At 35.1% G+C, this 16,656-nt stretch overlaps 1 protein-coding gene across 4 annotated transcripts in view; it reads left to right on the top strand.

Annotated features, from left to right (window-relative positions):
- The window catches only part of LOC145277805 (uncharacterized), a 171,466-nt gene that overhangs the window by 11,574 nt on the left and 143,236 nt on the right, over nucleotides 1-16,656 (top strand). For 2 of the 4 annotated variants that reach the window (XM_080129664.1, XM_080129662.1), the window contains exons 2-3: nucleotides 8,207-8,347; nucleotides 11,986-12,059. In XM_080129664.1, coding sequence (XP_079985790.1) covers nucleotides 12,038-12,059 — 22 coding nt within the window. In that variant the 5' untranslated portion in view covers nucleotides 8,207-8,347; nucleotides 11,986-12,037. Of the gene's footprint in view, nucleotides 1-8,206; nucleotides 8,348-11,985; nucleotides 12,064-16,656 lie in introns of all 4 variants that reach the window. The other 2 variants (XM_080129661.1, XM_080129660.1) reach the window with 1 other exon arrangement.

Genomic DNA, 16,656 nt, shown 5'->3' with positions numbered 1-16,656 from the left:
AGACAGGGCTGCTATGAAATAAGTAAGCAGAAAAAATTTTTAAACCAAAAGTCAGAAACCGGGGAACAGTTTAAACGCCCAAGCAAGCAAGCTGATCTGAGTTTTATAATTATATAGATTTTATTTATTACTTGAGAAAAAAAGAAGAAACACATAATCCCAAGATGGGCTCAAGATTTGAAGTAACTCTTTCAATTAAGAACTGTTTTCTTGAATTTTCCCAGTCGTGCAAGATTTCCATTAAAAAAAAGAATGAACTATCTCATTGAAATTTTGTTACTAGTCATGCAAGATTTCCAACAAAAAAAAATTCCTTTAAAATATTACTTGTCATCTGCTCTGCCAATGAGAACTTTTGAACAAATTTTGTAAAAAAAAGAAAAAGAAACACACACAAGACAATTTCCTCTTGAAAAATTATTCTAAAGTTTAAACTGCAATTATGTTACCTTTTTTCTTTTTACAAATGACATATGGACAGGTATTCATTGTTAATCCTTTTTTCTTTATTCATAAAAATTTTCTAATTCTTTGATGTAAAAACGTACAAACGGGCATGTCTTATTTTTGTAAAACATTTATTATCCGTATGATGTACATACCTGCGATGGACAGAAAATATCATACAATAAAAATCATGTAAATTGACCAAGTAGTTTTATTTTTATAAAGAAAATCATTTTTAAATGAATTTGCGATTTTCCAATGACTCCCTCTCCATGTTAAGAATCGCTTTCTAAAATCTCGCAAAAGTTTAAATTATTCGGAGTTATCTTTCTTGTCCTGTACAATTGCATAGACCATTATTTAAAAAATGTTTTTTTTACGTGATTTTTTATATACAATATTTTTTTTCTGTCACGGGGACGTACACCATACAAATTTTATTTATTTTTGTTTTTATGGGTGGGTGAAGGGGTTCATTTGCACATTTATTTTTTTAAAGAAATTTTTTTTTTCTAATTCATTTGACTGGCCTTGCTATAAATGAAGAAGAAAAAGGTCACCAGAATTCCAGTTAATAAAAGAGAAACACCTCTATATTTTATATTAATTTTAGTACTTGTGCAGAATTTGAACCAAATGTAACTCACCATCTGCTCGGTTTTGCTCAGAACATGATGTCATGCACTCTGGTTTGACTGTAATCTCACGTGAGATGCCGACCACCAATCAATGCGCAACAAAGTAACAGACAAACTTTTGTGGAAAATATTGAAAAAAAAAAAAAAATTAAATAAATAACACACCTTCAAATTGCCATTCCTAACAACTTTCTCCACATTGAATCAACAGTTGCAGACGCCAGAAACAGAAATTTGGTAATGATCCTTTTGTCTCCATCTTAAACCATATATATCAGACCACTATCCGGTTGGCGAAGTTTTTTCCGCATCCACTGTCTCTTCTCACTTCACTTTGACATTGTCTGATGCAACCATAGAAAAGTCTACCTAATCCTAAGGAAATATCTTGGCTGTCTTAATTTAATTTAATTAAAAAAAAACACACACAAAAAAGGGTTTCTCAGCGCCATCCTACAAAAAAAATTTGTTCATGAAAAGAAAAAAAGTTACATTAGTTACAAAAATAAAGAAAATAATGCAAAAAAAATAATACATGAAAAACACATAAAAAATTTGTTTTTTTTTTTACTTTTGTTAAAGAAAAAATCAAAAATCCAAAAAAATGGTTATTTTATTCATTTTTTTTTTCAGTTTTGTTTGAGAAAAAAAAATGGTTGAAAAAATACAACCTACTTTTTTTTTAATTGCTACAATAAAACAGAAATTGTTGCAGTAGGTCATTGTTTCATTTTTATTTTTGATATATATATATTTTTTTTCTGTTGATTATTTTCCTTGAGTTACACTTTGATAATCGGCAATGCTCGACAAAAGCCGTCAGTCAATGTCATGTTCTGAGCAAAGCCGAGTGACCAGTTAGTTACATTTGGTTCAAATTCTGCACAAGTACTTTAATTTTATTTAAAAGTTTTATCAACACAGGAATACGAGAATATAAGACAGGTATGTTCAGATGACATGTATTAGAAAAATGTAATTGAGTTCAGGTCAGTTGGTCTCAGATCTTGAGTCTTACCTCTCATCAAAGCAATATCTAAATATCCTTTCATTATTTGATGCACTAAGATCCATCAAAAGTTGTAATCAATAATAATTACAAGAAAACTGATTTTTATCTCAAGAGTGTGGTCCTTCCAAATAGGCAAACCTCAATAGAAATTGTCGGCCAAATTCCATGTAAACTTGTGATCAATGATTGTTTAGTTAATTTAGTTATCCCAAAACTCTGATTTTCTTCCCAAAGTGATTGATGCAGATGATTTTTAAAATATGCAAATTTTGCAAATATATTCATTAGTTTTTGCCACAAATCAATCAAAAGTTGTGATCAATATTTGTGTATACAATAATTGCATATGTGAGCATAGCCTTACACATTTAATGGCTTCTACTTCTGACTGAACATAATTTGATGACTCAAATGGCTATACTCAATTACTATTTCATATTTGACTTAAAACAAACCAGTAGTTTATTTTTTGTTTAAGTTTTGAAATTTTCAAATAAGAAATTTTCAAATAAGAAATTTTCAAGTAAGAATAATGGACACAATTTTGATGACTACTCAACAAAAGACGATTCGTAGACATCCTGTACCAATAAGAGTTGCCTCCCTTGGCATATACCATCTTGACTTGAATAAATGAAACTAACAGTTGGCCAGCTTTTCTCATTTGCTAACAAAAATCTAATAAAACATGGTGTCAGAATAAGGTATTTACAAACAAACATGAACAACAAATGAATTTGATAGTTCAACCACTACAAGACAGTGTTCAAACTGGATAAGAATCCAGCCCCTTGTCAGGTAGATACTCTGCATATTGCATAAGATAAAGCAGAAGATATTGTCACCACATTCAAGCTGAAATTTTTCACATAGTTATGTCAAAATTAAACAATTACTTCAAAATCTAAAGCAAACCAGGTTCAACCAGAGATACCAGGAAAATGCCCATTGGTTCTTTTATCACTGTTATGTGGAGATAGGTAATGAACCTGGAACATTCTACATAAGGAACCGAGTCACTTCCCAAGAACAAAGGGAAAAGTTTTGAATGTTGGAGCTGTGCAGGTTCGCACTTAAGAAAAAATTCCCCTTTTAAAGACCAACCTTGTGCCAAATGTGGTTTAGTCGGACACCGAGTTTCCCAGTGCCGAACTAAACAAAATAAACAAAGACAAAAATTTAAGTCTAAAGTAAATGTGGTGTTGTCAAAAATGAGACAAGGAGGTAAAAGAAAATTTGTCAATACCAAAATAAATGGTCACATAGTGAAACTACTTTTGGATACAGGTAGCGATATTTCAATTATCGACGAAGTGACCTGGAAGAGGATTGGATGTCCAAAACTAGAAAAAACATTTAAAATTGGCAAAGGAGAATCCGGCAAGAGATTAAAATTCATGGGAGAATTTAATTGCAGTGTATCCCTTGGATCAAAAACTTTTTCTACAAAAGTGTCGGTTGTTCCAGGTATAAATTCTCGTCTTTTCGAAATTGATTGGATCGTTTTGTTTGATTTATGGGAGCTACCCATAAATTCATTTTGTAACAGTATGAGTGTAGCTGAAAAGAAAGATTCCAAACAAGATGAGGATTTTCTTACGGTCTTAAAAAGTGAATTCCCCAGGGTTTTTTCTGAGGGGTTAGATATGTGTACTAAAATCGAAGTGAATTTTGAACTAAAGCAAAATGTGAAACCTGTTTTTAAGCCAAAAAGCCAAAAAGAAACGTCCCTTTTTCTTCAAAAGAAGATATTGAAATTGAACTGCAGAGACTGCAGGAGAATGGTGTAGTCGAAAAAGTTGACTATTCTGAGTGGGCAAGCCCCACTGTATATGTTAAAAAGAAAAATAAGAGAATTCAAGTATGTGCCGATTTTTTTACAGGCCTCAATGACTGTCTTATGGATCATAGTTATCCACTCCCATCCCCTGAAGACATTTTTACAAAGCTGAATGGAGGGAAAATTTTCTCCAAAATTGATTTATCTGAGGCTTACCTTCAGGTAAAAGTCAGTGAAGAATGTTGGAAGTATTTGTGTATCAATACCCATTTAGGACTCTTCAAAGTAGTTCCAGCATTATTTCAGCAAATAATGAACACAATGTTTGCCGATTTAGGTTTTGCAATCGCATATTTAAATGACATTCTTGTAAAGAGTAGAAATGTGAAGGAACATAAGGAGCATATCAGAACAGTTTTCCAAAGAATTGAGGAATTTGGTTTTAAATTGAGTGCCGAAAAATGTGAATTTTTTTTAAAACAGATAAAATATCTGGGTCAAATCATTGACAGTTAAGGCAGAAGACTGGATCCTCAGAGAACAGAAGCCATTGAGAGGATGCCAGCACCTAGCAATGTTGCCCAGTTACAATCTTTTTGGGGTTTAGCCCAATATTATGCTATCTATATCCCAAAAATGCATAAGTTGAGAGTTACCAGTGACTCTGGACGACATCAATAAGGCAGCAGAAACAGGTGAATTCATTGTAAGAACGAAAAACCAGGTGCAGTTAAATGACAAGTCAAAGAAAGACTAAAAAATTTTGCCATTTTCGATTTGCTTACAGACTTTATTGTATGCAGACAGAGTCATCATACCGACCACACTGCAAAAGAGAATGCTAAAAGAATTACATAGCGGTCATCCAGGCATGTCCAGAATGAAGGCCTTGATGCGCGGATATACATATTGGCCTAATATGGACCGGGACATTAAAAAAATGGTAAGAGAGTGCCGAGGGTGTCAGCTAGCAGCAAAGGCACCACCTGTACAGATACAACCATGGCCGAAGACGGATGCACCATGGATGCAGTTACACATTGACTATGTAGGTCCGTTGAATGGACATTACTTCTTAGTGGTTGTCGGGTTGTCGACAGCTTTACAAAATAGCTGGAAGTGCTTAAGTGTAAACATCCGACATTGACTAGTACTATAGATGCATTAAAACATCTCTTCAGTCGTTTTGGAGTACCTAAAACTATTGTCAGTGACAACGGCACCCAATTTACCAGCAAAGAGTTTGAAGAATTCTACAAGGCCTTATCCATTGAACATTTAACAACTGCAATATATCATCTAAGGTTAAACGGCCTCACAGAGAGATTTGTTGACACGTTCAAAAGAGCTTTAAGAAAACACCAAGGCATGGACACTGATGAGAAGAGTCTTGAAAATTTTTTGTCTGTATACAGAATCACTCCTAACCCAAACACGAATACCAGTTTGTCACCAGCTGAACTAATGTTCGCACGGAAAATCAGATCCGTATTTGACAGGATTTTACCAAATGCAACCAAGACAACAGCAACAAGAGAAAATCACTCGACAAGGTTCTACAAACCTGGTGACAAAATATTCTTCTTGAACTATAGGACTGGGAAAAGCTTTTGGGAGGAGGGGATGATTATGAAAAGAATTGGACACATGCTATGTTCGGTAAGAAGTAGTAAATTTGACTGTCACAGGCATAGTAATCAGCTAAGACCTCGACACACTGATGACTACAAACAGGCAGAAGATAATGAACTGCCCTTAGAGGTATTGTATGATTCTTTTAATATTCCTCTACCCATAGCATAACCTACTCTGAGAGTAGTATCTTCTACTCCAAGTCAGAGAGTACCAGTTTCACCACCAGCTCCACCCCCTCAAACGGTGTTGAGGAGAAAAAGTACAAGGGTGAAAAGAAAAGTTAACCGACTGAGCCCCAGACCTAAAAACAAACGGTATTAAGCAAAATATGTGGAGATAGATAACAAACACGGAACATTCTATATAAGGAACCAAGTCACCGGTTTTCACCGGACCCTTGAAAAAACAGAGACTTCTCCCTGAACATTAACATGCTGTATTTGTCTCTATGTAAATACATAAATAAACTTCTCTTTCAGTATTCAAACCACAGTGTATATTCATTTATTCCTTTCACAGAATACTTTATCTTTGTCCGAATAATAGGCCACCTTAGGACATATCAATTACATATCTCCACATACTGGCTTAAAGATGTAATTTTGAGGATCTCCAAGAGGAACCAATTTGTTACAGAATTGTAGTCGGGTACATAGATCCCAAGCTGTCAGCAAGTCTTCAAATAATTTCAGATTTTATCTTAGATGGGATCATCAGACGTGCATGACACTGTGCGATGATTAAATCATAATGTTTCCTACAATCACTAGAACACATTAGTAGTGAATAATTAGCTGGAAGCAATGTTGCTGTTCATTCTTTCAATCACAATGGAAGTTGCAGAGGAAATACAGGAAGTTGCAGAGTAACTGGATGGAGTACCAATTGTACTCTGGCACATATGTGATTGCAATCCCTGAGCACATCTATAAACTAAGGAGAGATCTACTAGCCATTTCAGATGCTTATAAAACCCTACATCGTTTGTGACACATTCCACTCAAAGTGACTAGATGATCACTTCAACTGTTTTGCATAAAAATTTGACAACAAAATAGCAGATATTCATTATCCACAATCTTGAGGAGACATTATTAGGTAGATTAGCCATCGAAACATTCAAGCTAAAACATACTCAGTATCCACAACATGATGCATACCTCTGATGAAAAAAGTACAAGCGAAACTTCAGAGAATGTAAAGGATGAGTTACATATGAAAGATTATGAACCCACTGACTAAAGATCAAACTTAGTGCAATGCTTGTATAGGCCCTCAAAGAAAAGCATAATCTCTAGCTACACTTCATTCTATAGGCTGGGAACAGTGTTATTACAATGACAAGACAACATGAAAACGCATCCTGTCACCTATGCTTCATGAGCCATGTCCAAGATTGAAACCCATTATGTCCAAATAAAAAAAAAAAAATCCTTGGCGACAACATGGGTGTGTAAACACTTTTCTGACTATTTTGGACTACACTTCACAGTGACAACAGATCACATTGCTAGACAGCAAGAAGCTTGGCGAGGTACTGAGATTGCAAGTATAGCTAATGCAGTATGGACACACCATTGGATCTGTTCCTTGTAAAAAGAGTACACAGTAATGACCCCATCAAACAGGACAGGAGAGGAAACGTTTATCCACACCATAATTGAATCCTTACCTGACAGAAAAACACCTAAAAAAGTTGGAAGAAATCAACAAAACTGACGAGACCGGCAACTACATCTTGCAATATGTAAGAAATGGTTGGTTATCAAATGAGTAGATTCCCACATCAGTCAAGCCACAGCAGCATCATGTGTAAGAATGGGATACTGATGTATAACGTAATTCCTTCATTGCTGAGACTGACTATGATTGCCAAAATCTATTCCAGTCACATGTATTCCAGATGCAGACAAAAAGGTTGTCAATCCATGTGGTGGCCAGAATTATCGGACTACATCATAAAATCTGTAGAAAACTGTTAAAAATGTGCTCAGTTAAAATACCAACCACCCAAATCCCTCATGACAACTTCACTTTCAACAAATCCATGGCACAATGTAGCCTCCGATCTGTTTGAATTAAAGGGCCATACCATGTGGTAGTTGTTAAATAATTCTTTAGATAAGCAGAGGTTGTCATACTTACATCAATAACATCCAGACTATAATAAGGAACCTGAACACCAGTCGTCCTAACAACAGACACAGGAAGTCAATACATCTAAAAAAAACTTTTCCAAATTTGCAGATGTCTGGGGATTCCAATACACGATGATTGATAGTGATGATTAAGTCAGTAAAAAAGAATATTAATTTTCCTCTCACCAATTGACCAGTTAACTATGTTATCGTCTATCTTTCTTATGGTCTCTTGGTTTTATCAGATTTCAAAATAGAAATTTGTCTCGTCTGGTGGAGTATCCATCTTAGTGCTTTTACTAGAGGCAGTATCACTTGGAGAAGGTGCACCATTCCTTGTATAAGACAGTGTGTAGCCAAACCGAATACAATGTTATTTTGAATTTTTAATCAGGGTGTATTTGTATCCTTCAATCAGTTGTCCTGTGTTCAGAGAGACTTTAGACATTCAAAGACAGTGTTTAATAGGCATACAAATTCTCCCTCGTAGGCATTCAAGTTCTGTATGTGTGTGCCTGCGTGTATACTAAATGTTCCTTTTTTTTTTTCTCTCCAGGTAAATTCTGAATCTCAAGCGAATTCAATTTGTCTTTTCTATACACCACCATGTTTTATGAAGAAGACATTAGAATGATGACTAATGATCATTTATTCTCTGCTCTCTTGAGTTTGGGGATCAAAGCTGGGCCGATTACAGGTATTATAATTATTTATTACTTGAAATCTTTGGTTGTTGATTAATAATTTTGTAACTTTTTTGTCAATATTTTAATCAAAAATATTGACAAAGTAAGAAAACATTCATTGTCCATGAACAGCATATGCTTCTAAATAACAAACTCCATCTTATTGTTATCTTTTTCTTTTTCTTTTATACATATAAAAGATTGCTCTGTTTGTTTCAAAAAGCCAAAAAGTAATTTTATAAACAAAAAAGATAGTGAAAATGTTTTTTTGTCTTAAAATACAAACATTTGTTTCAGACATTTCAGATGTGTCAGACTTGTGACTAGCTACAAAAAATCAGTCTGGCAGATGTTGGAGGTCACAGAGAGGACTATCGTGGGAACAGTATTAATTAAGGACAAACTTTTACGGGAATGCAAGGGAAGGGTTCCAGTACTGTACAAGGCACTTAAACTAAACTTTCCACATCAACAGCATTGTGCACAGTGGTCAGAACATCAACAAACTGGCAACTCTGAGCATGGCACATAGCATCGGCATCCTTTGGCCAACAGACTTTGAAACCAAGTTCAACACTGCATAAGGAAAGTTCATGTCTCTTAACTTGGCTAGTCTCAATGTGAGGCGGCTCATGTCAGGAAGGACCTTTTGTCTTTGGGGATGGATGTTGCTGTGATCCAGTAGATGTACTTCCTTTCATCTAGAGATTAGCAGGTGCTGGCCAGCGACTATGATGTCTTTTCAGCATATGGGAATCCCCAAGGGAAGGGTGTCTCTTTGCTTGTGATATGCACCCTGTCCACAACAGTCAATATTGTCTGTAAAGACCAGGCAGGCAGGCTGGTCATGGCTAATATTGCCATCAAACAGTACTTGTTTCAGGTTAACATTGTTCATGCACCTATTACTGCTTGGGAGAAGGTCTCCTTTTTTCAGGATCCCGACGCATTCGTCGCATGTTTGAAGTGCATGGTTTTAATGGTAGATGTAATGCCATCCTTGAGCCTAGTATAGACAAAGTAGAAGAAGAAGCTAGAGGAAAAGAGAAGTGTGAGACATTTTTTTTTATTTTACTTTTATTAGCTTGAAGAGATCAAGGGCTCATTCCTGGGGCAAACACTTGATTCTATTATAGTTTAAATTTATATCCGAGGGCTCTTTTAAGAATAGACACTGTTCCCTTTATGGCTGCTATCTGTATTTCCTTACAGCTTGGTTTTCCAGGGATTGCTTCTAAGTATTTTTGAAGGTTCTTTTTTATTAGGCCAGTTGCTCCTGTCACAACTGGTATAATGTTTATTTCTTTCAGAGACCATGTTGTTTTTAGATCATTTTTTAGGTCCTGATATTTTGTTATCTTTTCTCGTTCTGCTCTATTAAGGCCAAAGTCGTTTGGAACTGTGACGTCGATAATGAGTGCAGTCCTTTTGGGCTTGTTCCATATTACTATGTCTGGCTTGATGGTCTTGTCTTTTATGTATCTGCCTGCCTGTATGTCTTTGTCGTAGAACACTGTCACTTTTCCATTTGATGTTATCGGTGGTGGTTCATGTTCCCAGATGTTCGACGACCTATCTAGTTGCATCTCTCCACAGATCTTCCAATGTAAGTATCTACATACTTTGTTGTGACGAGCAGCGTAATGACCATCGGCTAGAGGGATCTTGCATCCAGACATTAGGTGACTTGGGCTTTCAACAGCTGAGTGACAGAATCTGCATTGGTCGTTTTTTTGTAGACCAGCCATTTTCTTAAATCCATTTGTGAGTAAGCCTTGGTCTTGTGCAGCAATAATTAATTGTTCTTCATCAAATGGAAATTTGCCACCCAGACACCCTAAGGTAAGCCTTTTTAGTTTCTTAGCTAGATGCTCCCACCTTCCAATAGAAAACCTCCAAGATGCTCATCCTCCAATTTTTTTTGCTCCTGGCCTCCCCCAAATTGTATTCATCTCAGAAGAATATTACTTACTCCCCAATTCCTCCACACCATTCTTTCTTTTCTCCTCTCCCATCTAGACAATTAGATATTTGCATGCTTGTTTTCAGTTCCAAACAAGACAAGAAACAGTTTATGATTTAGAAAGAGTTTATGATTTAGAAACAGTTTATAATTTAGAAACAGTTTATGATTTAGAAAGAGTTGGGAGAGTCTTACTAACAACTGTTTTTTATTTTTTGTTATTTTTCCACTCCAGAATAAAATGGAAAAATCTATAATATAAATCTCACCTGTCTATTTAAATGTATGTATGTATGTATGTATGTATGTATGCATGCATGTATGTATTTATGTATGTATGTATGTATGTCTAAAACTTTTGAAAGAGGCAACGGATTTTCACGAGATCCACATCGTTTTGAAGTTCGACCCTTCGGACGATAAATATCGAAAAATTAGCCCAAAACATTAATTCCTTCACCCTCAACTGGACACTTTTCTACAGAGAGGGGGTCACTTTTTTCATCAATATTTTCGAAAGTCATCCCCTCTTTTCGATTATCTAGCCTTAATTTAAACTTACGTTACTTCCAGTTTGGCGATGGGCGCAACAGCTAATATGTCACGTTTTTCTTCTTTTACTTTCTTTTCCTCCTTCGCAGTATGGGTTCAAGCCTGCCTACTACTACTTTTTTTCCCCCTCACAATTTTCCTTCTTTTTTTTTTTTTTTTTGCTCAACCAACACCATTACACATACCTCCACTTTCTTTTCCACCTTCACATCATGGGGTCGAGCCTGCCTGCCTGCCTACTACCATATTTTTTTGGCTTTGCTCAACACACACCTTCAAACACGCGGGCAATGCCGGGCACTCAGTCTAGTTCTTAATAAAAACGATGCATTGATATATTTATTTAAAAAAATCCTTTGGGAATCTTAAGTAGGACGAATTCCTGGAGTGAGTATGGTATTATGGTGATTAAAGATTCTAGCTAGGAAAATGTTAGACATATATTAGGTTCAGTGATAAGGATGACCATAGACCTCCCTCCTCCCTACACTTTTGAATAGCCTAATTTATTTTGATAAATGTAACGTTTTTAGAAATGAATAAATTCTTCAAAGTGATTGTAGTGTCACAAGTCCATCCTCTTAAGCATTACTTCCTCCTTTTAGAATGAGGATAGATTTATTGCCTAATTGGAACATTGATGACTTTGGATTTAAAAATGGCCATGTTGTAATCTGCAGGAATCTGATGGAAAGTTCTTTTACACTGTTATTATTACAATACAAATATTGTTATACTACAATACAAATAAAACTATAAAAGTCTTATAACACCTGTACCTTCACTGTTGTTGACATATGAATATACTTACACAATGCTAGACACCTAATAGCCCTTTTCCAAACTTACATCCAGGCACCTGAATCCAACCACGTGTTCTACATGATGTTTAAATATTGCTTTCTGAATTCTTAAGGACACAAATTTGGTTCAGAAAGGCAAATAAAAATTGACTTGACTTACACTTTTGTTCTCCTTAATCTTTTATTCATTAGATGGCTTGAACTTCTGTAAACCAACCTGATATATAACTTTTCAGAATTAAAATAAATTTGATTTTAAAATGTCTTTTGTTGTTGTTGTTGGTTTATTTAAATGTACATTCCTTGTGACGTTATCTTTCTTTTCCTATAGGTAGTACACGTCTTACCTATGAAAGGAAACTTGCTCGGCTCTTAGAGGACACATGCCCAGTTACCACAACTCCTGCAAGTACAAGCATTTATACTTTAAGTCTATTTTTTATTAGTTGATTTCAATGGAGAAAAATGAACTTAAAGCCTGTTGAACTTTCATCAGATTATCATTCTAACTACAACTTAAAATATTTATGGATTTATATTACTTTTTTCTTTTCTTTTTTTTTTTTACATAGGCATCACCACATTATCAAGGCCAAGAGGCCACTCAAGGATAAGGGTTAAAGAGTGTACAGTAGAAATTGGACAATATAATAATCATTAGTAATGAAAATTTGGTAAATTTGATAACTTATATGGAACGGCTCATCAAGAACTTATTTACGTTAGACTTGAAGACAACCATATTGTAGTCAGCCGGAAAGCAGGAAACCGGGAGACAATTCCACAGGCGTGCAGTTCTAAGAAAGAAGCTTTGTTCATGGAATCTATGTTTAGGTTTAGGCACAGATAAAGAGTGGGGGGAATTATTGATAGTATTTACAACTAGACGAGTGTTTCTTGTGAAAGTTTGGCGAGGAGGGACCATAGATTGAAGCTCAGTCGAACACTTTCCATGAAAATAACGATACATCAGAGACAAACTCGCAACATTTCTTCTGTGAGATAGAGGTTGCAGCGAAGAGAAAAGGACATCTCCAACGAGGCTACGAAGTCTATTTTGAACTCTATCAAGGCAGGCCAAGTCCTTTCTAGCAGCTCCTGCCCAGATGTGGCAACAGTATTCCATCCTTGGGCGTACCTGGCTCTTATATAGATAGAGAATAGCATCAGCAGTGAGATATCTACCGGATCGATAGAAAGATCCCACCATTTTTCCAGCGGCCTTGGCAACAGATTTGATGTACGTGTTCCATTTAAGATCAGGAGTAATGGTCAAGCCAAGAAGCTTGTCAAAACTTGAGGCCTCCTGAAGACGAGAGCCATTCATTTCAATTGATGCCAGATGTAGATCAGAATGTTGATGATGTAAAGAGAGAAGCTTGGTTTTAGATGCATTAAAAGTAACCAGCCACTCCTTACCCCATTGTACTACATGCTCAAGATCAGAGGAGAGAGAATTGGAGAGAACTTGGTCGTTTACTGTCTTAGATGTGCTACCATAAATGGTAGTGTCGTCAGCATAAATGTCTACAAATGATGTAAGGATATGATTTGGAAGATCATTAATGTAGATCAGGAAAAGAGTTGGGCCCAGGATGGACCCCTGAGGGACACCGGCATTAATACCGTGAGCTTCTGATTTTTGCCCCTCAACTACTACTCTTATGAACCTATCAGAAAGAAATGATTTAATAATTGAGAAGACATTTCCAGCTATACCATAGCTAGAGATCTTATGAAGTAAACCTTTATGCCATACCTTATCAAAGGCCTTAGATATGTCAAGAGCAATTGCCCTAGAAAGGTTGCCTCCATCGAGAGATTTGCTAATCCTATGAGATATAACTGTAAGCACATCTGCTGTAGATCTAGCAGAACGGAAACCATATTGAGTGTCACTAAGAAGGTTATTTTTGACTTCATGCTTTGATCGTTTTCGAATGTTTTTTTTTCTAGATTTTTTAAATAATTTCAATTAATTTGGCCTTTAAGCCTCCCTCAAATTATTTTCAAGAAAAAGACAAAAACACTTACTGAGTTTGCAATTATGTAGATACGCAGAATATCGCATGTTTAGTGAGATGCATAGATGCTTGGTTATGGGAAACATATTTGACTCAGGGTTTGACCACACAGAATTTGATTTCTCCTCTTGAAAAAGTGATTGTCTCTTTAAACAAGGCTTCATGCTAAGAAATCAGACCACTTGAAATTCTATAGAATTAATATCCATTCCAAATAAAACACACTAGACAATAAATTTTTATGTCCAGTGATAAAACAGCCAATTATTTTCAACTAAGCTGGCTGTATGACCTACTCCAAATGACAGTGATATCTATACCTATTTTTATATATTTCAGTAAAATGGTCTGAGGAGGTTAGATTGATTCCCGTTAGTCTGAGCCAGTTAGTCAGGCTTTCGGAGACTTAAGCAAAGGGATTATTTGTGTTTGGTTGAAAGAAATTTTTGTTCTGTGGTTTGATATATGAATAAAACACCGTTACTTGTTTTAAACTTGAGATGTGATTTATTTGGAAGGGAAATCCTTTTATTATAACAGTGATTGAGACCACAACATTGACACTATAGCGAGTGTCAAAATAAAGCACCAAATTTGAATGAAGACAATAAGCAGACGATCACAGTGTGTGCAGTCAACACACGCAAACACAATTGAGATTAAACATAAACAAAGTAGCTTCATAACAGATTTTGAACAAAATATAGAAGAGAATGGTAATACAAAAAGTGCCATAATTGTAGGATAATTGGTGAGGTGATGGGTAAGGGGTGTTTTTCATTGAATATTGAATTACAAAATAGAAATTAATTTGTTTTACAGCTTAAAACTTAACTATTTGCTAAAGTTTATTTCATTTTTGTTATTAGGATTCTTATTTACAATGCTTTCCCACAGGACAGAGTTAGATACCAGGGTTGTTTTTTAACATGGAGAAAAGGAACAAAAATAAAAATTGTCTCAGTCGTGAAGGACTTCTTCTCCACTGACAGAGAACAAGAAATTGAAGTGCAGCATCTGAAGAACAGATACTACACTTTGATCTTGGCCTGTTATTAGGATTAGTTAAAATGCTTTTTACAACTGAGAAAAAAAATTATTAATTTATCTAGTTTGAGTGACAACCCAAACTGCTGCTGATTGAAAAATATAAGCATCCAGTCAAAATGTAATAAAGAGCAGGGCATCTTAAGAATCATCATCTTGATTTATATGAATGACTAAAATAAATTCCATATTTGAACTAAAAAACATAGCATTCTTTCTTTTTATAGCTACAAAATATGAGGGGGGGGGGTAGATTTAAAATGTTTTGAAAAGAGAAATTAGAGATAGATGAAGGGATGATACCTAGTTTGTATGTAAGAAGTGGAAAACAATGAAGATGGATGAGAATACATAACGTATGTTTGGATAGCAAAACAATTGAGATTGTCAAAAAGTTTTGTTCCATGAGTGATACCATTGGAACACAAGAAGGAGCTGGTGCTGTTGTGATTGCCAAAGTTAAGAGTAGATGAAGTAACATTCAGGGAACTTCTGCCATTAATAACCACCAGAGTGTTACCACTCTCAACCAAGGGAAAGGATTATCATGTGTGTGTGTGTGCATAGCATGATGATGTATGAAAGTTAAATCTGGCAGTTGAAGACGTTGCATGGAGAGAACTGATATGAGAGTGATATGATGGATGTGTAATGTGAGACAGGCTGAGACATTTTAGAGATATGTGTGCAAAACAGATTTTATTGATTTGAGTCACATTGAAAGAATGGATAAGCATTCTTGGGTTAGTAGATGTAGACCAGTTGAGGAAGTGGAATCAGTTAGCAGAGGAAGGCTAAATCAAACATGGGAGAAAGTGATAAAGATGGATTTGAAATATGGATAAATAAAATCCTGGACACAGATAGATTAGTTTGGAAGTCAACTTCTAAAAGTCATTCAACATATACCAATATGTAAAATAGATGTTAAACTGCTGCTGCTGCTGATGATGATGATGAGGAGGAGGAGGAGGAAGAGGAGGAGGAGGAGCCGCCATATCCTTCAAGTTATTGCCCCTTTTCAAAATCCTGAAACCATGCATCAAAATTGTTTATCTCTGATCTCATCAAAATTTAACTTGTATGTAAAATAACACAAGTGTAAATAAATTCTTACAATTTAATTAATGATTTCAATCATTTTAAGATCCTCTAATGGGAGGCTTAACTCTAGAAAACAAGCACTTTTTAAACCCATAACTTAAATCCAGTAATCTCTATTTTCATTTTACTTTAGTAAGTTCTCAGAGATCAAGAGGACCCTTCTTGGGGCTAACATTTGATTTCTTTATAAGATACATATCAGTGTGTTGTTCTTCTTGACTTCTCAAACCTTTAGTAAGTAAAACAATAAAATAGAATTTTTTTCTTCTCCCTAGTGGATCATTAACTATTTTATCATTTATTTTTTATGTGGTCTTTGCTTGGTTATGCTGGATTTGGAGTATCCAAATTAGTGTTATTACTTATAGTAGCATCACTAGAATGGGGCACCATTCCTTGTGTGGGTTAGCCATTCCGAGGGGATCTTATTTGACTTTGAATACTCTTATTTTGAATATTTGGTCAGGGTTTACTTAAGTATCCTTTTGCCAGGCTGTCCTAACAAACTCCTGTGCACATAGATTGAAAGACAGTGTCTAATAAGCGTACAGATTTTTCAATAGTTACATTTTTATATAGCTTTTATTCATTATAGTAACCAATGTTGTCAATTGATTGGAATTATTTTAGGGTTTCTCCTTGAAATTTTTAAAACAAGAACTTAAATAGTGTTACTTCTAATTTTAATGATAACCATAAGTAAAAAACATAAAATTATATAGATCAAAAAGAATATTGATCAAATTCATTGTAAAAATCTCTTACCACAAAATGACATTGTAAAAATCTCTTACCACAAAATGACAACTTTTTCAGTTCATAACTTT

This window comes from Euprymna scolopes, chromosome 6, assembly GCF_053919585.1.
Source record: "Euprymna scolopes isolate OS-2025 chromosome 6, ASM5391958v1, whole genome shotgun sequence".
NCBI lineage: Eukaryota > Metazoa > Mollusca > Cephalopoda > Sepiida > Sepiolidae > Euprymna > Euprymna scolopes.
This window is presented reverse-complemented; position numbering and strand designations above follow the sequence as displayed.